The sequence below is a fragment of the Natator depressus genome, chromosome 1 (assembly GCF_965152275.1).
Source record: "Natator depressus isolate rNatDep1 chromosome 1, rNatDep2.hap1, whole genome shotgun sequence".
Classification (NCBI taxonomy): Eukaryota; Metazoa; Chordata; order Testudines; family Cheloniidae; genus Natator; species Natator depressus.
Window position 1 is genome coordinate 195,860,463 of NC_134234.1, and position 25,219 is coordinate 195,885,681.

The 25,219-nt window shown below is 45.4% G+C and overlaps 1 protein-coding gene across 4 annotated transcripts in view; it reads right to left on the reverse strand.

Moving 5' to 3' along the window:
* ST3GAL6 (ST3 beta-galactoside alpha-2,3-sialyltransferase 6) overlaps positions 1-25,219 on the reverse strand; it is a 96,396-nt gene that overhangs the window by 3,861 nt on the left and 67,316 nt on the right. For all 4 annotated transcript variants that reach the window (XM_074973549.1, XM_074973523.1, XM_074973539.1 and 1 more), the window contains 4 exons: positions 14,094-14,189; positions 7,194-7,380; positions 5,665-5,802; positions 300-452 (listed from right to left, as the gene is read on the reverse strand). In XM_074973549.1, the coding sequence (XP_074829650.1) occupies positions 300-452; positions 5,665-5,802; positions 7,194-7,380; positions 14,094-14,189 (574 nt within the window). The remainder of the gene's footprint in view (positions 1-299; positions 453-5,664; positions 5,803-7,193; positions 7,381-14,093; positions 14,190-25,219) is intronic.

Below are 25,219 nucleotides of genomic sequence, written 5' to 3' on the forward strand. Positions count from 1 at the left end.
GAAACAGACATGTTTCTGCAGAATGTGTCAGTTTTGACTAATTGGCATTTTGCAACAGAAAAACATTCCACTGGAAAACTTCTGACCAGCTCCACCCATTTTACAGAAGGGGAAACTGAGGCAGGGTAAAGTGACTTGCCTAACGCCAAAAAGCCAATCAGTACTAGAGCCAGGAATAGAACTCAAGACTTTCCGACTCCTCAACCATGCTCATTCTTTCAGACCATTGTGTCTCCCAACTTATTAGCACAAGACTATTTTTCTCTAAGCATTTCCCATAAAAGAAAATAGTACATTACCTCAATCATCTCAGACATGGTCTCATTGCCATAATAATGCAAAGAACTGTTTCGGTCAGTGAAGTTGTACTTAAAGCCTGCCAGGTGAACTTCACTGCATATGTGAAATGCCATTGTGATGGCAATTAGCCCTGTTGTAGGATGTTTGGGTTTCTAAAAGCACAAACAAACAAATATAATTGTCAGCTTGATATAAGGAGACAAATCCAAGAGTGGGGGTTTTAACAACATAAAATGCACTAATGACTCTGCAGTGCTAAAAAGTTAGCAACATTGCTAAAAGTAGCTCTGAGCTTTTTCAGAGCTGGAAATTTCAGAAAGAAAAAAAAATTTTCTTCTGGAAGAAAAATTGTCAAGAGTGATGAAATTGTTTAGGTCTCTAGAAGTAGACCCAGCAACATATACCCACACCATAGAAGTCAAAACATCACTTTGTACATTAAAGATAATTATGAGCAGTGTCCAGTTTTTAATTCTGAAGAGCCAATTAAAATGTATTACCAGAGCAGAGGAAGACTATGTGAATATTCAATTCATTGTTACTACTGGATCTATCTGATGACCTGTTGCAGGGCTCTCCAACCTTTTTACGCCCAAGATCATTTTTTGAATTTAAGGGCAGCCCAGGATCTACCCCACCCCTTCCCCAAAGCCCCGCCCTGTCACTCCATCCCCCCTTCCCCGCCCCGTCACTTACTCTCCCCCACTCTCACTCACTTTCACTGGGCTGGGGTAGGGGGTTAGGGTTCGGGAGGGGGTGCGGGCTCTGGGCTGGGGGTTTGCAGTGTGGGAGGGGGCTCTGGGCTGAGCGGGGCCAGGGGGTTGGGGTACAGGAGGGGGTGTGGGGTGCAGGCTCTGAGAAGGCGGTTGAGTGCAGGAGGGGGCTCCGGGATGGGGCAGAGTGCTGGGGTGCAGGAGGGGGTACAGGGTGCTGGCTCTGGGAGGGGGCTCAGGGCTGGGGTGCAGCCTCCCGCCAGGCAGCACTTACCTCTGGCAGCTCCTGATCAGCGGTGCAGTGTAGTTGCCACTAAGGCAGGCTTCCTGCCTACCCTGGCCCCATGCCACTCCCGGAAGGGGCTGAGGCACCCCTGCAGCCGCCCCCCCCGGGGGGGGCGCGCAGAGGGGCACATGGCTCCATGCACTGTCCCTCTCTGCCAGCACCACCCTTGCAGCTCCCATTAGGCACAACTCCCTGTTCCTGGCCAATGGGAGCTGTGGGGGCAGTCCTTGCAGACAGCAGCAGTGCACGGAGGGAGTCCCCTGCCCCCCACCCCAACCCTGGGTCCATGCTGGCTGCTTCCAGGAGCGGCCTGGGGCTGCGGCAGGCAGGGAGCCTGCCTGAGTGGCAGCCACACTGCACCCCTGGAGATCGCAAGCGACTGGGAGATCCTTTAGGATCGACCAGCTGGTGACCAGTGGTTTAGCAGATCTGGCATGTAAATACCTTGCAATGTCGGCTAAAAAAAGTGCCGTGCAAACATCTGTTCTCACTTCCAGGTGACATTGCAAATAAGGAGTGGGCAGCATTATCTCCCATAAATGTTTCTCTTAGCGACCGGCTGAACAAGTAGTAGGACTGAGTGGACTTGTAGGCTCCAAAGCAGTGGTCACCAACTGGTTGATCACGATCGACTGGTCGATCCTAGAAGATTCTTAGTGGCAGCCACGCTGCACCCCTGGAGATTGTGATCGACTGGAAGATCCTCTAAGATTGGCCAGCTGATTGCCATCGAAAGGTTGGTGACCACTGATCTATTCCATGGCTATTTTACATCTGTTTTCCATGGCCCAGACATGACCAACACTGGAATATTGCATTTAATTCTGGGCACTACATTACCAGCAAGATTTTGACACAAGGATCAGTTCAACAAAGCACTTAAGTATATGCTTACTTTTAAGCACTTGAGTAGTTCTAGTCCAGGGGTGGCCAATCTGAGCCTGAGATGGAGCCAGAATTTACCAATGTACTTTGCCAAAGAGCCACAATAACATGTCAACAGCCCCCCATCAGCTCCACCCCCTGCTCCCAGCACCTCCCACCCACTGGCAGCCCCGCCGATCAGCACCTCCCCCTCCCTTCCAATCAGATGTTTTGCAGCGTGCAGGAGGCTTTGGGGGTGAAGGGGAAGGAGTGAGGGCATCGCAGGCTCACGGTAGGGGACGGGAAGTGGTGGAGTGGGGGCAGGGCCTGTGTCAGAGCCAGTGTTGAGCAGTGAACACACACACACGCTCCCCTGATATATTGAAACGTTGGCACCTGTAACTCCCGTCCCAGAGTCGGTGCCTGTACAAGGAGCTGCATATTAACTTCTGAAGAGCCGCATGTGGCTCCAGAGCCAGAGGTTGGCCACCCCTGTTCTAGTCGATACTAAAACATATGCTTATGTGCTTTGCTGGATCAATCCTGCACAGGCTGGACAAAATAATGGATAGATGGATCTTTTCCATCCCTTATTTCTATGAAACTGGCTTCTGAGGACTGGAAGAGAGGCCTTAAGCTCATATAGATAGGGCCAAAAATATTTTTCATTAGCACTTCATATTGAGATATTCTGATTTCCTAAACATTTGTTTCAAAGGAATGAAGAATTCTTACTTTATAACACTTCACATTTGTAGATCATTGCCACAAAGTTTGACAGGTTTATCATAAAAATGCCATGTAAGAGTAAACATGCCCCATAAAGACATTAAGTTATACAGGGAGAGCACATATGGTTTTATAATTGCTACTTCTAGAACTGTGTTAGTGTTGTGGGCAATGCTAATAAACACAGAAGTATATGATGCTGTGCTGGAATATGAACAAGAAGAGGGACAGCAATGTTGGCATAATGGAAAAGAGCAAAACTGGATGAAAAAGAAACGTTACTGTTCAACACGTCTATAAAGAAAAAAGGGACTGAAAAACTTAACAACTATGACCTGGATTGCTCCTTCCCACGGATGTACCTGTGGGAGAGGGCCTGGTGGATACAAGACTCCATGAGGAACTCCTCAAAGAATTTTCCTTGGATCACTCTCTCAGGGATGAAACATGGGGGTGTTTACACTCTTACCTCCCTCCTCCCATGGAACAGAAAACAAGTTGGTTCCCAGAACCAGTGCTGCCCTCTGGGAGCCATGTGAGACTAACCCTTCTTGGAGAGGCTCTATTCCCCTGTACAAACACCAAGATCACAAGTCTCCCTCTGGCTCACTGACAGCATGGCCACACAGGTGTCCCAGCTGTTGTTTCTATCCCCTACGGCCACTTTTAAGGGGGACAATATTTCCTAACATAGAGTTCACAAAGCCACTGGGCTTTCTGTGGGTAGGAAGTCCAGATAGCCAGTGTGAAAAATCGTGACAAGGGGTGTGGGGTAATGGGTGCCTATATAAGACAAAGCCCCAAATATCGGGACTGTCCCTATAAAATCGGGACATCTGGTCACTCTGTCTATGGGGCTTGAGAGGGTCATTAGATTCTCCTCTGCTCCAGTTGCTTTATCTCCCATTTGAAGCCATAAACACCTTTGTGACATTCCAGTCCTTTCCAAAGAACCCAGCTGAGCTAGCAGATGCAAGTTTTGATTTAATGTAAGAGAAAAAAAAACAGCAGGAACAGATAAATTTGCTTTCATGGAAATCAAATATGCTTAGCAAGAACTATTAGGAAGGTCAAATCAGACAAATGTGGTATTTATTCTACAGAGGATACTTTGGAAAGATTTCCATGGGGCGTCAGCTGCTCTTTAATGATACAGCACTTTGTGTAACAACTAGTCTGTGGCCTCAGGGTATGGCAGATGAAGCTTATTTACTTAACATCACAAAGGCCTCTGCAGTCTAAGATCAATCTTGCCTACACAAAGAAGGTTTACAGGTCGAAACCTACAGTTCTGTTAGAACATTCTTTAGAAAGAAACTATCAATTAAAATTATTTTAATATAAAAATAAGAGGTTACGTCAATCGCAATGCTCTGCCTCACTTTGCAAAGCTACCACTTGATGGCACTCCTTCCCCTAGAATGCTAAGAGGCTGTTGGAAGAGGATAGAACTATGCAGGAGCCCACTAAGGAATGATAGCCCCCAAATGCAGAGGGTCTTGTTATAAATTACAAATATATTTCATCATTAAAAACAATGTTTGAATAACAAAACCATGAATCTGGGTTCTGTACCGGTATCCCTGGCTAAACGTCTTTCTTTTTCCTGGTTTTGTGACTCCTTGGACTTCTATGCCAGTGCCCAGTCTTAACGGCACCACTGAGAAAACTATCCTCTCCCTCTCTTGTGGTTCTTTACTCAACACCACAGCAGTGTAACCTACCTATTTGGCAATGGTTTTTTTTTAATCTCTGAAGGAACGGGTAAGATGTCACACACTTCAGTGTATTAAATGCAGAAAGACTCTCTGGGGCAGATGGTGGAAAGGTTTAATTGAGGATGCCCCTATTGCTCAATTGATATACACCTCAACCTAAGCAAGTGCCACTAAAATCTTTATAACAAACCCCACCATTAGGTATTCTGTTTATGCTGAATGTTTTATAAACAAAAATATTTTAGGAATATTTCAGGCACTTTAAAGTAAAAACCACATTGGCACCATTTTTCATATTCCTCCAACACTAAAACCTTAGTATCATGAATCTCACTGAGGATGGGGGAGGAAAAATAAAACTGATACATTTTACTAACTTCTGCAAAATTTACCTATATAGTTTTTCCATGCATGGTAATGCTGTATGGTTGGGATGCAATGTCTATGAACTTTCCAGGGCTGAAGTGAGGGCTATGTCCTATTGGAAGGCAAGGATAGAAGCCAGTGATATAAAGCTTTCCATTCTAGTTATGAGCCATTACACCTTAAAACCACTACTTTTCCAGGACTGAATATTGCCCATCTCATTCCAGTGGCTAATTTAGCCAGCCCAAATCCATTATGATGAAGTCTTTATAGCCCCTCTCCCCACACATGCTATTATGTATTCTTTTCCTCTGTATGTATATGCTACATGAATCTATGTAGACACAGAAGCCATATCCACACTAGGATAAAAGGTCTATTTTTGATGTGTGTTAGCTTAAGCTGTAGGGCTCATCTCAACCAGTTAACTCATGTTAAAACTACAAAACAAGCATGGGAGATGCTGCACACTTTAAGACGTACAGATGTGCTTCATAGTCAATGACTAAACAAGGCCATGGTGTGGTTTTGTCTATTGAAAATGTCAATGAAATTATTTTAAAGAACCCCAAAAAACAATAATATAGCGTAAACCTGAAAGAGGTTTTTCAACATACTGAATTACAATAAACAGATTATGGTGATAATTTTATATAATCTACTTGGAAACAAACAAAAATATACCTACTTCTTTTCTGGGAAACTTTGTTGGGAACTGAAGCCATTCATGTGCTGTTTTTCTGATAATGACAGGGTCGAGTACCCTGATTTGATTAGCTTTATATATCATTTTCAAGGCGGGTTTCTTCCAGAAACTATTAGTATTCTGTAATAGTCAAATATACTGTTTTACTTTTAGGCTTAGTTGATTTTGCTTTTCTGTAGCATCTCTAAGTCTAACTCACACGTCATTCATTTGGAGTGGGCAGAGAGGAGAAGCCACACACATGATTTAAAATAAATAAATAAATAAAAATCATGATAGAGTCTTTGATTTTTTACATTTCTCAAAATGTCACTGAGTATAAGAAAAATAATGGAGTTTCTTGTATATAAAATACCCACCAGTAGTATCTCTGGCACAGTATAGAACAGTTAGAAAAACACTGGGCCCAATAATACCTTCAGATATATGGAGACATCTCCCCCTGAAGTCAACAGCACTTTCACCTATGTATCTGAAGGCAGAATTTGGCCTATACGATTTTGAGACAATTTGGCTGATCAGTCATATTTTCTGTACTTTGCTTGCTCGTTTGCACGGATAGGGATTCATTTTGATTTTAGTTCCTTCTGCTGCTTACAGGGTTGCCAATTCTACCTTACAGGGTTTTCTCTATAGACTATGCAGATTTATTCAAAATGATGCAAGTTACATACATTTATGCAAATTCAGAATCTACTGATGTTTCCTTTGAGAATGTTGGCAAGTACTGTGCTTATCACTCACTTTGAAAATGAAGTAACTGATTTTGATCTCACTTGAATTGGTATAAAAATCAGGAGTAATTCAACTGAAGTTTAATAAATTTTAAGGCTAAAAGAGGCCATTACGATCATCTAGTCCACCTTCCCCAATAACCCAGTGATTCCAGAGTAAGGGAGAGCAGAAACAAGCCTAAGGTCCCTCACTTGTGACTCAATTTTTAAAACAATACCACGTCCTATAAAAAATTCTCCTTCTCCATCTGCCATGTAAATAAGTTGTGCTCCCATTCCATGATCCAGTGTGGATCAAAATAATTCTCATTTAGGTGTGGAACAGAGAGCAAGTGGGGATGAATACTTAAAAAAATAAAATCCTGTTTCCATGCATATATTCCTAGCAATATAAAACTGTGGAGGAAGGAATTGGGGCATGGTGTGGGGGGGTTAGGACGGGGGAAAGAATCCAAAAACTATATGACACAGGTAGAATGGTTTCAAAACAGAGGGTAATATCCTCAGCTGGTGTGAACTGCTGTAGTTCCATTCAGTTCAATTATACTGATTGACACCAGCTGAGGCTTTGACCAAGACTATTTTCCAAAGTTTTTCTTGTCTTCAGCTAAATTGTAGGAACATAGCATGAGCTGTTCTGATAATTACTTCAGTTTATTACAGTACTTTACTTCCAAGAGTAGTACAAAGAGGTTGATGCATACACTCAGCCCAAGTAATCAAAGCCAAGACAATTTGAACCAAAACTAACTAAATATAATAAATAAATAAACTTACTATTTTATGACCACTCAGTATGTTCCAGAGCCACTTTAAGTCATGTGGTTTGAAGACAAGAAGAATTACAGTAGTGTTAGGATCATAGTTAATTGGATCTGAAAAAATAGACTCTGGATAAAAAAGTCGGAAAGTTGTTCTCCTTCCAACATCCTCTTCGTACCCTATGACGGGACCATTATTCATTCTGTAGGCAAAGGGAGAAAAAAATATATACAGAGAGGATCACCATAAATCCATTTTGATGGGCTCTGCAGGGCAAATAGCACAAGGATTTAGCAGCGTGACTTTTATTAATAATGGTAATTGGGAGATGTGCAGGTAGATCCTGCATTGACAATTTAGCCCAGGGTCTTCAAACTTGTCAGGAAATTTGGTCAAGAAGGTTCAGAATAAATGACAATATTGCCAACCATGCAGCCCCACTCCAGCAAGATTCCCTCTGACTTGGCCCATAAACGAATACTGCCTTAAAACTTCAGATTATCTAGTTCAGTTTAATTCAGTAGCAATTTTCTCCTAAGTCATGATGGAGGAAGCCAGGCCCTTTGTTTTCTTCTTTCTTTTGTTTAGTAAATTGACAGCCAAGATGGGAGAGTAACAAATGTGATAGAACTAGTCACTACAAAGCTAAACTGTCCTAGAGCAGACAAACAGGAGAGTCACCCTGGCAATTCCCCAGGGTAAATCTATGTACACTTACGGATGGGGACGTTCTAGAAAAGTTGCTGGCCAGTAGTACCTGCTGGAGAGCCAGCTGAAGGTGGATTTGTGCTGGAGAAACAGCTCAGAAAGAGGGGGAACTGGAGACAGTGTATCCTATACTTAGGTAGATCCTCAAATGAGGTGAAAACACCCCAGGAAAGCCCTGGCACGGATAGCTATTGATTAACTGCTGGAAGATCCAGGTTCCAGAGAAGACAATACAACCCCCCCAAGTGTTGGATAAATGAAGAGAATTAATTCTCTTCTATATCTCGACAGAATTAGGGTTCAGACCATGTCCATCATTTACCTAGTTTTAATTTAACCTATGTGGTGCATTTATATAGTTTCTGGGTTTTTTTTTTTTATTAATATTTGTAAATGCTGAGTGACTGCTGCTCTCAGAGACACTGAATTAAAGAAAAGGGGGAAGCCAAGATATTGGGGACTCTGTTCTGCCCTGAAGAGTTAAACAAGCTGACGAGTGGTGGAAGTAGTAGTACAAATCACCATCGCACATCCTTTACTTTGTGGCTGTCCTGTACTCTTTGGAACCATCTGCCAATCCTCGCATGCTAAGAACTCTCCCAGTCCTCCTTAAAATCCACTGCTTTCACAAAATCTCAAGAAGATGATCTCTATCACTTTGTCTAAAACATGACACTGGGTATCACATTTGTCTGAGTTAGGCTGCAGACTCCTCAGGGCAGGGGCTTGGAAATGAATAATACTTAAAAGAAGAAAGAAACTATGGAAAATTCTATTTGTTACAGCTGGTTCCAGTATTTGTGGGACAGGTCCATGGTAATAAGTGAGTTCATTTCTGACTCCAGAAGGAGAGGGGGCCCGAAAAAAAATTATGTACTGTAATATTAATGATTACCATATATACATGTTGGTTTTAAAGAGTCTTCATGGGCTTAAAAAGACACCATAGATCAGCTAGGTACCCTTGTCACATAAACTTTAAAAAACAGAAAGAAAAGGAGTACTTGTGGCACCTTAGCGACTAACCAATTTATTTGAGCATAAGCTTTTGTGAGCTACAGCTCACTTCATCGGATGCATAAAGTGGAAAATGCAGTGAGGATGTTTTATACACACAGACCATGAAAAAATGGATGTTTATCACTTCAAAAGATTTTCTCTCTCCCCACCCCACTCTCCTGCTAGTAATAGCTTATCTAAAGTGATCACTCTCCTTACGATGTGTATGATAATCAAGGTGGGCCATTTCCAGCACAAATCCAGGGTTTAACAAGAACGTCTGAGGAACGGGGGGGGGGGGGGGGGGCGGAAGGGGGGGGTTAGGAAAGAAGCAAGGGGAAATAGGTTACCTTGCATAATGACTTAGCCACTCCCAGTCTCTATTCAAGCCTAAGTTAATTGTATGCAATTTGCAAATAAATTCCAATTCAGCAGTCTCTCACTGAAGTCTGGTTTTGAAGTTTTTCTGTTGTAATATCGCAACTTTCATGTCTGTAATTGCGTGACCAGAGAGATTGAAGTGTTCTCCGACTGGTTTATGAATGTTATAATTCTTGACGTCTGATTTGTGTCCATTTATTCTTTTACGTAGAGACTGTCCAGTTTGACCAATGTACATGGCAGAGGGGCATTGCTGGCACATGATGGCATATATCACATTGGTAGATGTGCAGGTGAACGAGCCTCTGATAGTGTGGCTGATGTGATTAGGCCCTGTAATGGTGTCCCCTGAATAGATATGTGGGCACAGTTGGCAACGGGCTTTGTTGCAAGGATAGGTTCCTGGGTTAGTGGTTCTGTTGTGTGGTATGTAGTTGCTGGTGAGTATTTGCTTCAGTTTGGGGGGCTGTCTGTGGGCAAGGACTGGCCTGTCTCCCAAGATTTGTGAAAGTGTTGGGTCATCCTTCAGGATAGGTTGTAGATCCTTAATAATGCGTTGGAGGGGTTTTAGTTGGGGGCTGAAGGTGACGGCTAGTGGCATTCTGTTATTTTCTTTGTTAGGCCTGTCCTGCAGTAGGTGACTTCTGGGAACTCTTCTGGCTCTATCAATCTGTTTCTTCACTTCTGCAGGTGGGTATTGTAGTTGTAAGAATGCTTGATAGAGATCTTGTAGGTGTTTGTCTCTGTCTGAGGGGTTGGAGCAAATGAGGTTGTATCGTAGAGCTTGGCTGTAGACAATGGATCATGTGGTGTGGTCTAGGTGAAAGCTAGAGGCATGTAGGTAGGAATAGCGGTCAGTAGGTTTCCGGTATAGGGTGGTGTTTATGTGACCATCGCTTATTAGCACTGTAGTGTCCAGGAAGTGGATCTCTTGTGTGGACTGGTCCAGGCTGAGGTTGATGGTGGGATGGAAATTGTTGAAATCATGGTGGAATTCCTCAAGGGCTTCTTTTCCATGGGTCCAGATGATGAAGATGTCATCAATATAGCGCAAGTAGAGTAGGGGCATTAGGGGACGAGAGCTGAGGAAGCATTGTTCTAAATCAGCCATGAAAATGTTGGCATACTGTGGGGCCATGCGGGTACCCATAGCAGTGCTGCTGATTTGAAGGTATACATTGTCCCCAAACGTGAAATAGTGATGGGTGAGGACAAAGTCACAAAGCTCAGCCACCCGGTTTGCCGTGACATTATTGGGGATAGTGTTCCTGACGGCTTGTAGTCCATCTTTGTGTGGAATGTTGGTGTAGAGGGCTTCTACATCCATAGTGGCCAGGATGGTGTTTTCAGGAAGATCACCGATGGATTGTAGTTTCCTTAGGAAGTCAGTGGTGTCTCGAAGATAGCTGGGAGTGCTGGTAGCGTAGGGCCTGAGGAGGGAGTCTACATAGCCAGACAATCCTGCCGACATAATTCTGACATAATTCTGCCATCCACAGCCTCAGAAACAATTCTGACATCATAATCAAAAAGGCTGACAAAGGAGGTGCTGTTGTCATCATGAATCGGTCGGAATATGAACAAGAGGCTGCTCGGCAGCTCTCCAACACCACTTTCTACAAGCCATTACCCTCTGATCCCACTGAGGGTTACCAAAAGAAACTACACCATTTGCTCAAGAAACTCCCTGAAAAAGCACAAGATCAAATCCGCACAGACACACCCGTGGAACCCCGACCTGGGATATTCTATCTACTACCCAAGATCCATAAACCTGGAAATCCTGGGAGCCCCATCATCTCATGCATTGGCACCCTGCACATCTACCAATGTGATATATGCCATCATGTGCCAGCAATGCCCCTTTGCCATGTACATTGGTCAAATTGGACAGTCTCTACGTAAAAGAATAAATGGACACAAATCAGACGTCAAGAATTATAACATTCATAAACCAGTCGGAGAACACTTCAATCTCTCTGGTCACGCAATTACAGACATGAAAGTTGCGATATTACAACAGAAAAACTTCAAAACCAGACTTCAGTGAGAGACTGCTGAATTGGAATTTATTTGCAAATTGCATACAATTAACTTAGGCTTGAATAGAGACTGGGAGTGGCTAAGTCATTACGCAAGGTAACCTATTTCTCCTTGTTTTTTCCTACCCCCGCCCGCCCACTGTTCCTGAGACGTTCTTGTTAAACCCTAGATTTGTGCTGGAAATGGCCCACCTTGATTATCATACACATTGTAAGGAGAGTGATCACTTTAGATAAGCTATTACCAGCAGGAGAGTGGGGTGGGGAGAGAGAAAACCTTTTGAAGTGATAAACCCATTTTTTCATGGTCTGTGTGTATAAAACATCCTCATTGCATTTTCCACTTTATGCATCCGATGAAGTGAGCTGTAGCTCACGAAAGCTTATGCTCAAATAAATTGGCTAGTCTCTAAGGTGCCACAAGTACTCCTTTTCTTTTTGTGAATACAGACTAACACGGCTGCTACTCTGAAACCTTTAAAAAACAGGATTTACTTAAGGGGAAAGTTAGATTCATTGTTGTGCTGCTTTATTTAGAACACCAGCTCTCTCTTTATTCTTCCCAATCCTCTTCCCTCACTGCTCCTTTCAGCTCTTTCTGCACTAAGCTTTGCATCATCTATTACAGGGGTTCTCAAACTTTTGTACTGGTGACCCCTTTCACATAGCAAGTCTCTGAGTGTGACTCCCCCCTTATAAATTAAAAACACTTTTAAATATATTTAATACCATTATAAATGCTGGAGGCAAAGCGGAGTTTGGGGTGGATGCTGGCAGCTCGTGACCCCCCCCCCGTAATAACCTCATGACCCTCTGAGGGGTCCAACCCCCCCGTTTGAGAACCCCTGGTCTATTATCTTGTTTGCAATGCCTACAACACTACCACTTCATGTCCATCAAGTCCTCTGCCCCCTTCTCCAAAACCCTCCTTAAAAGCAGAATTCTTGGAAGAAGTAGCTATCTTTCCTTCTTTGCAATAATTTTCCTTTCCCTGAATTTTCATGTATTTTTTTCTCATCTCTCTCAGGGCCTGCCTGGCCTTGCAAACATTTGCTACGCAGCATAATGTTTACTACCATGACTGGTCCTATTTACTCTAAAGAGATCGACTATTGGCTGTAGAAAGCACTGTCTGCAAACTAATGCCATTAGATTGTACGCTCTTGATGGCGAATGAGCATGTCTTGTATTTGTAAAGCACTGTCTGAATTTACACCACAATACACCTTTGAAACAGTATATCAGTACCATAAGAAGAAGTTTGGTGGTGGTACCACGACAGGTAAAGTTATGCTAGGGTTAAAATTTGATTAAAATTTTTCTGGTGCCTGACATTTTCTTGGGATGCCTTTTTAAAACCATCATAGCACTCTGAGCTATGAAACGAAGAATGTAAAATTCTTTTCTAGGAGAAAACTGAAATAGAGTTTGTTTAAAAGTGGCAACATATTTTGTATAAAGAGTTATATAAAGGTTTAAAAGTTACAGCTTGAACATTGTTTGCAGTATTGTTGCAGCTGTGGTGGTCCCAGGATATTAGATGTAACAAATTATACAATGTTACTAATCAAAGCCAATATTGTTACTAAATGACCTAAAGTAGAATGCAGACAGAGGAGTAGTGCTGGCTGGCACGTTAATGAAGTCAGACGCTATGAAGACAGTTCAGGAGTTATCTCCACATGACAGAGGCGTTAGGTAGATTCAGTGTATCCAACATAGGGCTTACCACCCCACCACAGGACTTCAGGAAGGGGAAGAGCATCTTTGTGCACTGACTCACCACCCTAGTGAGAAGGGCTTTACACTAGGTTCAAAGGGGGCAGGTGACAAAACCCCATGGGGAAAAAAGGGCAACCTTACCAGAAGGTAAATGTTGGGAGGGGCAGAGACATGGAAAATTGCAATAGTGTCATAGGAGCAACAAGAGGGAAATACGTGGAGGAATCTGCTCAAAATCCTAGATGTCAATAGAGAAATACAAGGAGTATGGGGAATAAACAGGAAGAATGGGAAATATTAGTACATAAACTAAATTATGACTTGTCTTGGACGGTTTAGACACAATAAATCCTGCATTTTGGGAGTGGGTTAGACTGGATGACCCTTGCGATCTCTTCTAACCCTATGGTTCTATGATGTAGCCAGCATCACAGACACTGGAGTGGAGAATATGCATATAAAATCTGTGGAAGACTCCAAGCTGGGAGGGGTTGCAAGCACTTAGGAGATTGGGGGATCACTGGGTAGGTGGCAGTACTACTGAAAAGGATCTGGGGGTCACAAAGTGAATGTGAGACTATGTCTACACTACCACTTATGTGAGTATAACTTATGTTGCTCAGTGGTGTGAATAAGCCACACACACGAGTGACATAAGTTATACTAAGTGCCGCTGTGGACAGCTTGTTGAATAAAGTTGGGGTACATATTACTTTTCTATATGCAGTGAGGATGTAAATGAATGCCCTTTGGAGAAAGCTGTAAACAGCAAAACGAAGGTGGCAAGGAATGTTAGAGACTTTTCCTTTTATCTGTTATTTCCCTGTTTTCAAAGACATAGGTGAGTGAGATGGGTCTTGGTGCAACTTTAACCATCACTCAATGTTATCTGTTAATTATACAGAATATATCATCACACAATTTATTGTTTTACAAATTGCTTGAAGTAGTCAGGAATATCCAGGATAGAATGGAATTTTATTGTTAAACAGGTTAACCTATAACAGCTGAACTCCGAAGCAGCTCATAAAAACTTTGTTCTATAAGAAGAGATACAACTTACCTTATTACCACATCGTAGGAGTCAATTTTCTCCCCTAGTGTCTTATTTCGAAGTACTCCTCCGTTACCAACAACGACACACCTTCTACAGAAAACACTGTTGAACAAACAGAGCTTTAATATGCATGCTCATCAAACATATCAAATTTATTATGTTTTCCTTTAAATTGTACCTGTCTTATGAACATTTGGTTTCAGAGGTAGCACAGAAACCAAGAACAGAATATGGCTTAGCGTGGGATTTTTAGTTTAGTTACCATTGTCTGGATTTGATTTGATTTGTGTGTGGTAAAGTGGGTATCCATCAGCACCCAAGCAACATTTGAAGTCAAACACTGGCATTATAACATTCCCAACACAGACTGAGTTATTTCGGAAACTGTCATAGCCATGAAACAAGGACTTATTTACCTAACACCGAGCATTTACAGATCATATTTAATCAATAATAGCACAGCACTCTACAAAGGGCACTTCTTGGAGGCGGTTTTATAGGACTATTTGACAAGTTAAGGTACTACTCAACATGACTAAGGTTCTGTAATTTAGCCTGCTGAGCAGTACTTCAATATACAAAGCAGGGCCATTTCTTTCAATGGGACTATTGATTTAGCAAAGTAGTACTTGACAAGAGCAAGGGTGGTGGAATCAGACCAAAGACAATTCTGACAAATAAAGCTTACAGAAACAGTGATGGATTAGCAATGGGGCCTGTGTCCAGGGGCCCCAGAAAAAATCCACGGCCAGGCAGCGGAAGCCCAGAGCCCCGGCTGCCAGGGCAGGGAAAGTCCCCATGCCCTGACTCTGCTCTGCAGCAGCAGCCACAGGATGGGGGAAGGCCGCCCCCTTCCCCACAAGTACCCACCATACCCACTCCGCAGCAGAAGCCACAGGGAAGCAGGGAAAGCCCAAGGGCCTGACCCTGCTCCTCACAGAAAAGCAGGTGGTAGGGGGGAAACCCCAGCACCCAGACCCCGGCTGCGGCCCTGGGACTGGGCGAGCTCTCACGCCCTGCTGTGGCCCCAGGCCATGGCACGGGGACAGAGCTTCTCCGATCCTGGGGCTGGAGTGGGGGGGGGGGGCAGAAAGGAGCAAAAGGGGTTGTGGGGCTGCGGTGGGGGGGGCAGAATGGGGAGGACCCTCCAGGGGCAACCCAGGGAAGGATCAGAAAGGGGTGGGGCTATGGGTGGAGCCGCAGACAGAAGAGGCAAAATGGTGGTGGGGCCTCAGGCAGAAGGGGTGGGGAAGGACCCCCCAAAACCTTAATCGACCTCTGTAGAGAAGAGGTGAGACAAGAGCCAATGCTATGTCCCTCAGGCCTTGTCAAAAAGTGTTATAGTTAAGGCTAAGATTTAGTCATGGGTATTTGTAGTAAAAGTCATGGAAAAGTCATGGGCAATGAACAAAAATTCATGGCCTCTGGCCTGTCCATGACTTTTACTACAAATACCCCTGACTAAATCTTAGCTTCTCCTGGGGCGTTGATGTTCGGGGGCGGGGGGGGTCCAGGGGCTGACAGCTGGGCCCTGCTCCAGCAGAGGGGCTGACTGCCTCTGGCTGCCCGCTGCTCCGAGGCCCCTGACACCTCTGCTGCTCTGGCAGTGGCTGGTGCAGCTGGCCCTGGGGCTGCCGCAGCAGCTGGTCCTGGGGCCAGCTGCTTGGGTGGTCCTGGGATCAACCGCACCAGCTGCTGCATCTGCATAAAAGTCATGAATTTTCCAGAAAGTCATGGAATCCATGACTTCTGTGACTGCCGTGACCGACTCACAGCCTTAGTTATAATGATCTCACTTGTACAGTAGCTTTTCAACAGCTGTTCTGTAGCCATGTCTGCACTGGGAAATGCCTTTCCTTTACCAGGGGATTCTTGCTCAGCCGGTAACACATCTCAAAGGTCAATGGGTAGGTGTCTATGAAAATTGAATTTTGCAAAAAGCAGCCACAAGGCTTGAAATGAGGTGCAAAGGGCTGGCACACCATCCCAACACTTCTTTGGTGGCTCCAGCAGTTTCCACAGACTTTCATTAAAAGGAAAGAATTCTTCTAGCTTTCACAGTTGTGAAGAAAAGTTTCCAAATGCGAACAAATTCATGGTCACTTTCACCATTCTGCAAACAGATAATCAATAGATCTAAGAAAGGTGTGACCTGCCTCACGTATTGCAATGGGTATTAGCTCAGAAGCCTAATGATAACTACCAAATTCACGGCCATTAAAAATGTGTCACGGACCATGAAATCTGGTCTCCCCCTGTGAAATCTGGTCTTTTGTGTGCTCTTACCCCAGGGTGGGCAAACTTTTTAGCACGAGGTCCACATCTGGGTATGGAAATTGTATGGCGAGCCATGAATGCTCATGAAATTGGGGATTGGGCTGCAGGAGGGGGTGAGGGCTCTGGGCTGGGGCCAGAAATGAGGCGTTCAGGGTGCCACAGGGGGCTCTGGGCTGGGGCAGCGGGTTGAGGTTCGGGGGGGAGGGATCCAGCTGGGGGTGAAGGCTCTGGGGTGGGACTGGGAATGAGGGGTTGGGGCTGCAGGAGGTTGCTCCGGGCTGGGACAGAGGAGTTCGGAGGGTGGGAGGAGGATCAGGGTTGGGGCAGGGGGTTGGGGCCCATGAGAGGGGGCAGGGATGCAGGCTCCAGGCAGCGCTTACCTCAAGCAGCTCCCAGAAGCAGCAGCATGTCCCCCCTCTGGCTCCTACGTGGAGGCATGGCCAGGTGGCTCTGCACGCTGTCCTGTCCACATGTGCCACCACCGCAGCTCCTATTGGCAGCGGTTCCCGGGCAATGGAAGTTGCGGAGGCAGCAGCAGTGTGTAAAGCCTCCTGGCTGCCCCTTCATATAGGAGCCAGAGTGGGGACATGCCACTGCTTCAGGGAGCCACACAGTGCAGGGCAAGCCCCCAATCCCACTCACCGGCTGGAGCACCGAAGCGGGACAAGCCCAGACCCTGCTCCCCGGCGGGAGCTCGAGGGCCAGATTAAAAAGTCTGGAGGGCCAGATGCGGCCCCCGGGCCATAGTTTGCCCACCCATCTTACTCTATGCTATTCAGATTTCATGGGGAAGACCAGCTTTTGTCAAACAGGGGGTCCTGACCCAAAAGGAGCTGTGTGGAGGGAGTCACAGTATCGCCACCCTTACTTCTGCACTGCCTTTTCAGCTGGGTGGCCAGTGAGTGGCAGCTGTTGGCCAGGTCCCCAGCTCTGAAGGCAGCACCCTGCCAGCAACAGCGCAAAGGTAAGGGTGGCAATACCATACCGTGCCTTCCTTATTTCTGCGCTGTTGCCTTCAGAGCTGGGCAGCCAGAAAGTGACGGCTGCTGACTGATGGCCCAGCTCTGCAGGCAGCAGTGCAGAAGTAAGGGTGGCCGCACCATGCCAGGCCATCCTTACTTCTGGGCTGCTGCTGGCGGTGGCTCTGCCTTCAGCGCTGGGCTCCCGGCCAGCAGCCGCTGCTCTCCAGCTGCCCAGCTCCGAAGGCAGTGCGCTGCTGCTGGCCGTGGCAGAAGTAAGGGTAGCAGTACCGCAACCTCCCTTGCAATAAACTTGCAACACCTCCCCACACACAACTTCTTTTTGGGTCAGGACCCCTACAATTACAACACTGTGAGATTTCAGATTTAAATATCTGAAATCATTAAATTTACGATTTTTAAAAACCTACGACCGTGAAATTGACCAAACTGGACCATGAATTTGGTAGGGCCCCAATGATGACCATCTGAATGTTAATATAATTAACTGATTCCTTGATGAATATTTTAGCTGAAACATCCAGCCAATGGCCTAATTCAGTGTGGTTTGGTATCACAGAAGTTAGAGATGGAGAAAGCCTGTTTAGTCATTTTTATCCATCTTTTCAGGCTGTAACAGAAAGAAAGAGTCTGAGACATGAGGCCTGGTATAAGGCCGAAGGCCTGAACTGAAGTAGTCAGGCCCTGCTGATATAAAGCAAAGTCAGGCTGTGAGCAGAAGTCAGGCCCTGTTACAAAAAAAGCCTATGTGCAAGTTCACAGAACCTGGCAAGAACAAGGCTGGTATTGCAAAAATGCAAACAGCCCTAAGAAGTGCTAGGCACAGGACACTCATGTAAACACGTTCCAGAAGATTAGTATCAGAACACCCCAATACCAAGTATGGTATAAGCACACTCCCCGAAGATAACATAGGACACACTGACCCCTCCTAAAGATAAGGTCAGGGTGACAGATAGAGATGTTCTGATCAAACCAACATGTACAAGGTAAAGGATGATAACTAACCACATCAGAAGGGCAATATATAACTTGTTTGTATCAGTGTATAAAAGAGGGGTCACAGGGGATGTCTCTTTGTCCACCCAAGTGGGGAACAGAAAGTCCCGCCATTCACTGAGCTGCTCCATTGTAACGGGCATATATGTCTTAGTATCCCTTTCGAGTCTACGGGGTGCTAAAACTGTGCTTTGCCAACAATAAACCTGGTGGAGCACACACACAGCCAACTCGGCCTGATTGGTCAAATCTCCTCTGGGGGGTGGTCCCTAGCAGCTGAAACCCCTCCTGATTGGTAGAGGGCAGGGGGAGGCGGCCACATGACCGGATGCGAGGTGTGTCATGTGACCCCTCTAACAACTCCTCCCACTGCCCTCTACCAATCAGGATGGGTTTCGTCCTGAGAGGAGATTTGACCAATCAGGGCGAGTTCCGGGGTGGGGTGACCTGTCCGGAAGTGGGTCGTGTGACCCCTTCACTACTGTGGTCTTCTTAGGCAGTTCTATCAGAGTCTGCTGCAGCACGCAGTGAACGCACACAGAGACAACTCCCAACAGTAGATTTTCCAGCTGTTTGTCCAATCTAGTTTTAAGATATCCTGAGCAATGAAGCAAACGAATGTATCCCAGAGTTTGATGCACCCCCTTCATTGCTGGAGAAATTGGGATGGAAAAATGTCCTCTCTCTTAATTCTGCTCCATTGTTCCTAGTTATATCACAGGGTTTAAAATGAGCCAGCTGGGTTGTAGGAAAGTAGCAGCATGGGAAAGGGAAGTAAAGGGAAGCAGAGAGGCAGCCTCTAAGGGATGGAAAGAAAAGAAAGAGAGATAGAAGGCTAGCGGGGGAAGGAGGAAGGTGAAAGGGGAGAAACCAAGAAGGAAGGGGCACAGCAAGGGAGAGAGATGTGTACATTTCCACCAATTGTTTTTCCACTTTGAACTCTGAGCAGCACTAACAATGCGAATCGGTTACCTCATAATAATCTGCCCTTTTTCAACTGCCAACAGCAGCCACATGCCTCTTTAAGTGATCAATATAGATCACACCACCCTGATATCCCAGGCAATATAAGTAGTAGTTAATGTCTGTTATTTGCATGATTAGCGCTACCTGTCCTATTGTTCTTCTCGGCTTTTCAGATTCCAAAAAGTCAGCACAGCTGAGAATCTGGCCCTAAAGATTTTTGCCAGTGTGATGGACTAGTCATCACTTATGAACAGATCTTTAGCTGACAGGTGTGGATTTCTCCACTGTTACTCTCCCCCACTCCCTTCACCCCATTTGTTTTTTATTATTCTCTCTGGTTGTTTGGTGTGAAGGTATAAAAATTACAGACATCACTCTCTCATCCATTAAGGCTGCTTTGTGCTGCTCTGATGATACAAAGTGTCCTTAAAGCTTGGTTAACCAGCCAATAAATGACTCATCCTCTATAGCAGAATCCCCAAGTGGTATAGAGCTACCATAATAATTTTCATGCCACCCCTTTCCCAATCTTTGGTTCAGGGGCCATGACCAGGGCATTCCTTCACCTCAGCAATGCCTGGCTGCTGAAATGGCCCCTCAGGCCGGAAGTTGCTCTTCTTTGCACTGCGGAACCGGTTGGTGGCTGGACAGCCCCAGCATTGTGGGAAGGAATAGTTGGCTTTGCACCTTGTCTTCCAAGCTGCACTGAGCACAGGTTGGGCCCAGTTCAGGATCAGAGCCTGTGTTCTGGCAGAGTTAGAGTACTTGTTGTTAGCTTGTTAATTCTATTTTTTTCTCATGGTGCAGTTAAGACCTTAATCCGTAGTTCTAGTACAACTGCTTAAACAGTATTCAATTAATTGAAAATTCAGTGAGATTTATAGCTTGGTAAAACACACACATTCCAGCCCCATTCGTGATAAATTAGAGAGAATTGGAAAATACTGCTGAATATCATAAAAAAGTGGCAGCCTCTGAATTACTGGTAAAGCATCCGATGTTGGTATCTGAACTTTGAAGTTGGTTATCTAAGCCCTGGTCTACACTAGGAGTTTAGGTCGAATTTAGCAGCGTTACATCGATGTAAACCTGCACCCGTCCACACAATGAAGCCCTTTTTTTCGACTTAAAGGGCTCTTAAAATCGATTTCCTTAATCCACCTCTGACAAGCGGATTAGCGCTTAAATTGGCCTTGCCGGGTCAAATTTCGGGACGCAATTAGAAGGTATTGGCCTCCGGGAGCTATCCCAGAGTGCTCTACTATGACTGCTCTGGACAGCACTCTCAACTCAGATGCACTGGCCCGCAAACTTTTGAATTTCAATTTCCTGTTTGCATGGTCGCCTGCAGCTTGCCACGCTGGCCAGAGCTCATCAGCAGAGGTGACCATGATGGAGTCCCAGAATGGCAAAAGAGCTCCAGGATGGACCGAACGGGAGGTACGGGATCTGATCACTGTATGGGGAGAGGAATCCGTGCTATCAGAACTCCGTTCCAGTTATCGAAATGCCAAAACATTTGTCAAAATCTCCCAGGGCATGAAGGACAGAGGCCATAACAGGGACCCAAAGCAATGCCGCGTGAAACTTAAGGAGCTGAGGCAAGCCTACCAGAAAACCAGAGAGGCAAACGGCCACTCCGGGTCAGAGCCCCATGCCATTTTAGGGGGTTCAGCCACCACTACCCCAGCCGTGTTGTTTGAGTCCTTCAATGGAGATGGAGGCAACACGGAAGCAGGTTTTGGGGATGAGGAAGATGATGATGAGGAAGTTGTAGATAGCTCACAGCAAGCAAGTGGAGAAACCGGTTTTCCCTGACAGCCAGGAACTGTTTCTCACTCTGGACCTGGAGCAGTCCCCCCCGAACCCACTCAAGGCTGCTTCCCGGACCCGCCAGGTGAAGAAGGGACCTCTGGTGAGTGTACCTTTTAAAATACTATACATGGTTTAAAAGCAAGCATGTTTAATGATTAATTTGCCCTGGCATTTGTGGCTCTCCTGGATGTACTCCCAAAGCCTTTGCAAAAGGTTTCTGGGGAGGGCAGCCTTATGCCACCCACCATGGTAGGACACTTTACCACTCCAGGCCAGTAGCACGTACTCAGGAATCATTGTACAACAAAGCATTGCAGTGTATGTTTGCTGGCATTCAAACAATATCCGTTCTTTATCTCTCTGTGTTACCCTCAGGAGAGTGATATCATTCATGGTCACCTTGTTGAAATAGGGTGCTTTTCTTAAGGGGACATTCAGAGGTGTCCGTTCCTGCTGGGCGGTTTCCCTGTGGCTGAACAGAAATGTTCCCCGCTGTTAGCCGGGGGGGGCTAGCCACGTGGTGGGGGGAGGCAAAATGCGACCTTGGAACGAAAGCACATGTGCTCTGTATGTAATGTTAACAGCAAGGTTTACCGTGAAAGAGTGTAGCCATTGTTCTGTAAAATATGTCTTTTTAAATACCACTGCCTCTTTTTTTTTTTTCTCTCTCCACCAGCTACATGTGTTTCAATGATCACAGGATCTTCTCCTTCCCAGAGGCTAGTCAAGATTAGAAGGCAAAAAAAAACGCACTTGTGATGAAATGTTCTCTGAGCTCATGCTGTCCTCCCACACTGACATAGCACAGACAAATGCGTGGAGGCAGACAATGTCAGAGTGCAGGAAAGCACAATATGACCGGGAAGAGAGGTGGCGGGCTGAAGAGAGGGCTGAAGCTGAAAGGTGGCGGCAGCGTGATGAGAGGAGGCAGGATTCAATGCTGAGGCTGCTGGAGGATCAAACCAATATGCTCCAGCGTATGGTTGAGCTGCAGGAAAGGCAGCAGGAGCACAGACCGCCGCTGCAGCCCCTGTGTAACCAACCGCCCTCCTCCCCAAGTTCCATAGCCTCCTCACCCAGACGCCCAAGAACGCGGTGGGGGGACCTCCGGCCACTCCACCCCAGAGGATTGCCCAAGCAACAGAAGGCTGGCATTCAATAAGTTTTAAAGTTTTAAACTTTTAAAGTGCTGTGTGGCCTTGTCCTTCCCTCCTCCACCACCCCTCCTGGGCCACCTTGGTAGTTATCCCCCTATTTGTGTGATGAATGAATAAAGAATACATGAATGTGAAGCAACAATGACTTTATTGCCTCTGCAAGCGGTGATCGAAGGGAGGAGGGGAGGGTGGTTAGCTTACAGGGAAGCAGAGTGAACCAAGGGGCGGTGGGTTTCATCATGGAGAAACAAAGAGAACTTTCACACCGTAGCCTGGCCAGTCATGAAACTGGTTTTCAAAAGCTTCTCTGATGCGCACCACGCCCTCCTGTGCTCTTCTAACCGCCCTGGTGTCTGGCTGCGCGTAACCAGCAGCCAGGCGATTTGCCTCAACCTCCCACCCCGCCATAAACATCTCTCCCTTACTCTCACAGATATTGTGGAGCGCACAACAAGCAGTAATGACAGTGGGAATATTGGTTTTGCTGAGGTCTAACCAAGTCAGTAAACTGTGCCAACGCGCCTTTAAACATCCAAATGCACACTCTACCACCATTCTGCACTTGCTCAGCCTGTAGTTGAACAGCTCCTGACTACTGTCCAGGCTGCCTGTGTACGGCTTCATGAGCCATGGCATTAAGGGGTAGGCTGGGTCCCCAAGGATACATATAGGCATTTCAACGTCCCAATGGTTATTTTCTGGTCTGGGAATAAAGTCTCTTCCTGCAGCTTTTGAAACAGACCAGAGTTCCTGAAGATGCGAGCGTCATGTACCTTTCCTGGCCATCCCACGTTGAATTTGGTGAAACGTCCCTTGTGATCCACCAGAGCTTGCAGCACCATTGAAAAGTACCCCTTGCGGTTTATGTACTCGCCGGCTCGGTGCTCCGGTGCCAAGATAGGGATATGGGTTCCGTCTATGGCCCCACCACAGTTAGGGAATCCCATTGCAGCAAAGCCATCCACTATGACCTGCACATTTCCCAGGGTCACTACCCTTGATATCAGCAGATCTTTGATTGCGTGGGCTACTTGCATCACAGCAGCCCCCACAGTAGATTTGCCCACTCCAAATTGATTCCCGACTGACCGGTAGCTGTCTGGCGTTGCAAGCTTCCACGGGCCTATTGCCACTCGCTTCTCAACTGTGAGGGCTGCTCTCATCTTGGTATTCTTGCACCTCAAGGCAGGGGAAAGCAAGTCACAAAGTTCCATGAAAGTGCCTTTACGCATGCAAAAGTTTCACAGCCACTGGGAATCGTCCCAGACCTGCAACACTATGCGGTCCCACCAGTTTGTGCTTGTTTCCCGAGCCCAGAATCGGCGTTCCACCGCATGAACCTGCCCCATTAGCACCATGATGCCCACATTGCCAGGGCCCATGCTTTGAGAGAAGTCTGTGTCCATGTCCTCATCACTCACATCACCGCGCTGACATCGCCTACTCGCCCGGTATCACTTTGCCATGTTCTGGTGCTGCATATACTGCTGGATAATGCTTTGGAAGTCGACGGTTGCCTCGGTACTGTGGACACGCTCCGCTGACTACATGCACTTAGAGCACTTGTGTGGGGACACACACAATCAACTGTATAAAACCACTTTCTACAAAACCGACTTCTATAAATTCAACCTAATTTCTCAGTGTAGACATACCCTAAGTCACTTGTGGATTGATTATACTTTGATGTTCTATACACAAGCTCAGAGTCCAACAACTATTACCGCCCAAATCATGAAGACCAGTTTTTCAGCTCTGCCTATACTAAGGGGCTTGAATAGGCTAAATCCAACTCGAGGTCTAGCATATGCAAATTGTTTCTACATTATTTTTATCCTCCTTATCTAGTGTGTGCAGTAGCATCTGATCACTGTCTACTTTTGAGAGATGATGGAAATGGTTTAAGCGAATGGATTAAAATTATACAGTATAGTTGTTGCTTTATCGTAGATATGTTCTGCTCTTGGCCTGATTCTGTTTCATAGGAGCCTTGGGTATGTAGCAGAGACTACTGGAGACATCTGTAACAGGACTAGACTTTGATCAGAGACACTTTGATTAAAGGACAACTTCTTCCAGTGCAGACATGGAAACAGATGGGCTGCTAAGACCACGCTCCAGGTATCAAACATGCCATTTTTAAGCTAGTTATTCCTAGGACATTTTAGCAAGTACTCTTAATAGTTAATTGGCAGTAAGTGTGCTCTGAGTTAACCATAACTGCTGTAAATTGAACCTCAAGTACTGTCTGTCTACTAATATCATATTTAAAAAGGGGGTAGCGGGAGAAGGGGATAAATAATTGTGTCTAACACATTGGGAGACCAGAAATCTAAAGGACCACTGCTCTGTTATATTAATATCTGGGTTACTCATGTGTCCAGCAATGTCTCCTTTCTCCAAACACACACACACACACACACACACACACACACACACACAAAATCTTGGATTTATCATGCTGGGGAGCCTCTTAATTTGAAGTTATAAAAACTTAATTTTAATTTAAATATTTAATTTATTGTAAAGTGCCTCTTCTTGCATTTTCCAATGTTAAAAGACTAATTTTAAAATGAAAGCAAGGCCTTTAAAGTTTAAAAGTACTATGGGAGAGCTCCTTCCTAAGCATGGCATTCCAAATAGATAGAAGACTCATTCCACTATTTCACTGCATCATCTCAGCATCCCTAAACAGGAGGTTGTGAAGAAGTTTATATGATTTTCTTTGAGGCTATTTGGCAAGGGATGGGTGGAAAAGAAATGTTTACTATTGCATAATGCATTTATAGTAGCTACTTTTATTGCTAATGGAAGCCAGGATTTGAATAAGAGTTCTGATGAGAGAACAAGTAAGTATCATGAATATAAGTATCCCATATGAGGAACTGGCATGCTTGAAAGTACATGCAATGCAGCATTTCAAAGCTATGGCTCAACT